At 37.9% G+C, this 5,139-nt stretch overlaps 1 protein-coding gene across 1 annotated transcript in view; it reads right to left on the reverse strand.

The window, feature by feature from the left end:
• Positions 1–4,552, reverse strand: part of LOC114035462 (pancreatic triacylglycerol lipase-like) — a 20,770-nt gene extending 16,218 nt beyond the window's left edge. Inside the window, exons 1-3 of the mRNA XM_027851599.1 lie at positions 4,507–4,552; positions 737–891; positions 14–34 (exon numbers count right to left, since the gene is read on the reverse strand). Coding sequence (XP_027707400.1) covers positions 14–34; positions 737–891; positions 4,507–4,552 — 222 coding nt within the window. The remainder of the gene's footprint in view (positions 1–13; positions 35–736; positions 892–4,506) is intronic.
• Positions 4,553–5,139: the final 587 nt, after the last annotated feature.

Consider the following 5,139-nt stretch of genomic DNA (forward strand, 5'->3'; position numbering starts at 1 on the left):
TTTTGACAGATACCAAATTGTCTGGAAGAATTTCCTGTGTTAAGAAGGAAAAAAATTGCTTATCAACCTCTCTATTTTCTGAAATATTTCGACAGGAGGGGAAAAGCTTCTGAGAAAGAGGTCTTCTTCATAGCTACATTGACATTGTTGCAAATCACAGCCTAATTGGTAAATACCCCAGGACTCCGTCATCACATAGGAAATACAGTGAGAAACATATGCTCTAATAATGATAGTAAAAGCAGTTTGAATGTGCAAAAATATGACCTGGGAGGAGGAAGAGTTGATCCTTATCTATTACATTTAAAGCAATTGTTAATAGTTTAAATACAAAATATAGATCTTCAACTTGTTTGCACAGTTGTTTGCATGTGCTCTTCCCCATTAGACTCTGAACTCTTGGAGACTGGTTTTTGAGTTTTTGTTTTTTGTTTTTTGTTTTTTGTTTGTTTGCTTTTCCCTCTGTGTTCTTGGCACTTACCACAGAGCCTGGCACATAGTAGGTACCTAATAAATGCTTGTTGACTTGACTTGACTTGACATAAGACAAACAGTGACTCCCTGGAAAATTCACAGTAAATTAAAACTTGATCTTATTGTTTTTAAAAAGTCCTCAAAGATTCCAACTGTCTTCTCTGGTGTATGTTCAGTGAGGAGCTAGGAAATCTAGACAGTCTATTATTTCCTCTAAATAATATGCACAAGTCACAAATCTTAAAATAATAGCATGACGTACTTGATACTCGTTTGCGTTTTCATTGGTATACAGAAGAAAACGGGTGTTGATGTCTTGTGGAGACCAGGGGAGCACTTTAAAGGGTCTTCCAGAAATACCAGCCCATGGTTTATCATCTGTAAAGCATCCGACTCTTGGATAGCAAACTTCATCTCCTGTAATCCCCCAAAAAAGAACATTTCAGTAACAAATTAACCTAAAGGGCAGTTTTTTTCCCACGTTTGTATTATTTTATTTTGCTTCATCAACAATCACTTCCATAAACTTTTGAGTTTTAAATTTTTCTCCCTCTCCCTCTCCACCTCCCTCCCCAAGACTGTGAGCAATCTGATATAGGCTATACATATGTATTCTTATTAAACACATTTTCACATTAGTGATGTAGTAAGTAAGAATTAAAACCAATAGGAGGAACCACTAGAAAGAGGAAACAAAACACAACAGAAAAAAAAAAGTAGTAAATAGTATGCTTCAATCTGCATTCAAACTCCATAGTTTTCTTTGGATGGGGATAGCATTTTCCATCATGAGGCCTTTGGAGATGTCTTAGATCCTTGTATTGCTGAGAAGAGCTAAGTCTATCAATGTCAGTCATTGCACAATGTGGCTGTTACTGTGTACAACATTCTCTTGGTTCTGCTCATTTCACTCAGTATCAGATCATACAAGTCTTTCCAGGTTTTTCTGAAGTCGGCCTACATAGTATTCCATTACATTCATATACCACAACTTGGTCAGCCATTCCCCAATTGATGGGCATCGTCTCAATTTCTAATTCTTTGCCACCACAAAAAGAGCTGCTATAAATATTTTTGTATATGTGGGTCCTTTTCCCATTTGTGTGATCTCTTTGGGATACAGCCCTAGAAGTGCTATTGCTGGGTCAAAGGGTATGCACATTTTTATAGCCCTTTGGGCATAGTTCCAAATTGCTCTCCAAAATGGTTGGATCATTTCACAACTCCACCAACAATTCATTAGTGTTCCAATTTTCCCACATCTTCTCCAACATTTATCATTTTCCTGTTTTCTCATGTTGGCCAATCTGATAGGTGTGATGTGGTACCTCAAGAGTTGTTTTGATTTGCATTTCTCTAATCAATAGTGATTTAGAGCATTTTTTCATTAGAGGGCAGTTTTGATGCATTCTCTGCTACATAGGAAGAGGACTTTTTAAAATAATGTTTTACATTTTACTTCCCTCTCCTCAAAGTCTCTAGATGGTTATAAGTGACATCCATGTTCTTCTTTCCTAAGTGCTAAAGACACAGTATTTAAAATACTCAAGTGCCTCATTCCTCTTATTGCCCTGGTAAGACCTTCCCCCAAACCCATTTTTTTTGTTCCCACCATTTCTGTGGTGGGTCCACAGGCAATACAATCTGAAGAAAACACACCTTAGCCAATCAAGAAAGATGTGTTAAGCACCTACTATGTGACACATACTGTGCTAAGTACTGCTAAGACACCTTAGTGCTGGATATGGTAGCCCACACTATAGTCCCATCTATGGGGGAGGTTGACCTTGAAGGTTCTCCTGAGCTCAGAACTTTTAAGCTGCAATGGGACCAAACTGACCTCAATATGTCAGGTTTGGGGGAGTTAATAGGTTGTCTAGGGAGGGAGTGAAATGACCCATGTAAGAAACAGTATAGATCAAAGTTTTCATGTTGACCAGTGGTGATTACATGGGGTCAGTGAGTAGCCCTTGGCCTTCCAACCTGAGAGACATAGGGAGACCCAGCCTCAAAAAAAAATACAAAAAAGTACACCTTAATTAAAGGTATAATGGTGCAGTAGAATAAACTTTGTTCTTTTAAAGAAGTATCCTGACAACTTGCTTTAAAAAACATAAAGAAACATATAATTGTGATTTGTATTTTTTCACTACCTGTATGACTCTGGACAAGTCACAGCAGCTCTGAACTTCAGTTTTCTTATTGTAAAATAGGGATAATAATAATAATACATAATTGGGTTATTTGAGGGATCCAATGAGAGAATATGTATTTCAGCTGCCTACAGCACCTGTCAGATCAGTCCCTTAAATTCAACATGATTCCAACTGCACTCATCCCTTCCCTCCAAAAAACTACCCTTCTTTTAACCTGTCAATTTCTATTAATGGCAGCACAATCTTCCCAGTCTCTGAACCTGGAAAACCCAAAGTCATTTTGGATTTTTCTCTCTTCTTTATCCTCTACATCTTATCAGTTGCCAAGTTCTATTGATTTAACCTCTTTATCATCTCTCACATCCTGCCCTTCATTTCTACTACCACTACAACCTCCCCCTCTTAAAGGTTTCATCACTTCTCAGTGGGGCAATAGCAATACCTTTTAATGGGTCTGTCTGCCTCCAATCTCTCTGATCCCTCTGTTATAATCTTGGTAATGTAACCTTTAAATTATGACTCTTATCAAACACCATCAGTGACTCCCCAGTATCTAATGAATGCAGTATAACATCCTTTTCTTTACTTTTAAAGCTCTCTGTGATGCAATTCCATCCTTCCCTTACAACGTTGTCTATTCTATTATACATCAATCCCTTTCATATACTCTTAGTCAAACTAGACTATTAATCATCCCTCAGTGTCATCCTGTCTGCTTCACGTTTTTTCAGGAGTATAGTGAGTAGAAGACTGGACTTGGAGTCAGAAAGACTAAGATCCTTAGTCTGACCTGTGTGACCTTGCAAAGTAATTTAAGTTCCCTGAGCCTCATTTAGGTAATTCTAAAAATGAGAGGATTGGACTAGGTGGCCTATTAAGTCATTTCAATTTCTAGATCTGATTATACTTTGCTCATGCTTCCCCTTCTCCCCATCACCTCTTATTTTCTTCAAGGTCCAATTCTAGTACTGCTTCCTGAAAAAGTCTTCCCTAATTCTGCCAGCTGGATGTGATTTCCCTAACCTCAAATTTCTCATATCCCTATGCTTGGATCTCTCCCCTTATCATATTCTACCTTACATTATAACTATTTGTGCACATACCTCATCTTCCTCATTCCATTCTAAGTCCTTAGGGTAATGAACTATGTTTTCTTTTCTCTCTGTATATACAGTGCTTGGTATCTAGTTGAAATTCAGTACATTCCTGTTGAATTGTGCTGAACAGTAAAGCACTGTACAAGTGTGAACCAACATGTTCTTCCATTCTATGTGAGTGGCAGAAATGCTCCCAGCTCTAATCAGTGTTGAACATTCACTTAAGAGCTTAAATTTTAGCCATCACCCGAAAAACTTTCATCCTTTGGGCCCAACCAAAACTTTGGCCCAAGTGGCACTCAAAATGAAGGAGATGCAGGCTCAGCACATGAGCAAAAGCAGTTTAGTTTAGCGTAATTCTGGGCTGGAACATTACACTTTCAGTGGGCTCCTCCAAAGGAAAAAAATTCAGTGTTGGCAAAGATACCAGAATTTAAAGTTAGAACACTATGGCATGGAATATTTATTTGTGGCCATCTTATGATTCCATGCATGTAGAGACATTATTGTAAGGAATTCCTTACAAGGCAGATGAACCTCTGCAACTTAGTCTTAGACAGCTACCTAGAGCACAGAGAGGTTAAGTTACTTGCCCACAATCAATTCAGCCAGTATATACCAGCAGTGAGACATGAACCCAACCTTTCCTGATGCAGAGGCTGGCTTTCAATCTATTACATCAGACTGTCTCTATATAGAAAATAATTCTGAACCATTTCACAGACTGACACACACAACAGACTTACATGTTCAATACAGACACAAATATGGTTTCTTACCTGCCACTATGCCCAATAGCAGAGGGATTGTCCAAATTAGCAGCATCTAAATAGAGTGAAATACATAATTGAGTCTTGGTAGAGAAACACAACAAAGACTGTAATGATTCATGATGACTTGATTTTTTTCATTGTTCTGTTTTGTTTTGTTTTGTATAATGTACTTGATAAAATAGCTCTGGAAAAGATTTCCCTCACTCACCATGGAAGTTCAGGCAAGCTCCATGCAACACTCCAAACAGCCTGTAAATGTTCTTTTATAACAAAATCTTATCTTCTGCTGGCATTGCAGCAGGAAAGGGACACAAAAAGAGAGAAGCTGCCAAGTGTATATTTCTAATTTTAATCACAGATAAAACCAAATGGTGGGTAAATTTTCCATTATAATTATAGGCAGGCAAAGAACATGGGTAGGTGTTAAACAGTCTTTGTTAATGTGATTACTAGTTGCTCAGATTCAACAAACATTCAACAAATTCAACAAACATAGAGTGCATAGAAGGGAGTAACACAATATCAGGCTGGAGAGGTAAGTAGGAAGCAGATGGTGGCGGGCTTTGAATCCCACAAGTAAAATATTGAGAAGTCAATATTTTCTCCTCAGTAAAGGATGAGTTTAGGGGGAAACTACTG

Source organism: Vombatus ursinus, unplaced genomic scaffold (genome assembly GCF_900497805.2).
Source record: "Vombatus ursinus unplaced genomic scaffold, bare-nosed wombat genome assembly UNPS02009205.1, whole genome shotgun sequence".
Lineage (NCBI taxonomy): Eukaryota > Metazoa > Chordata > Mammalia > Diprotodontia > Vombatidae > Vombatus > Vombatus ursinus.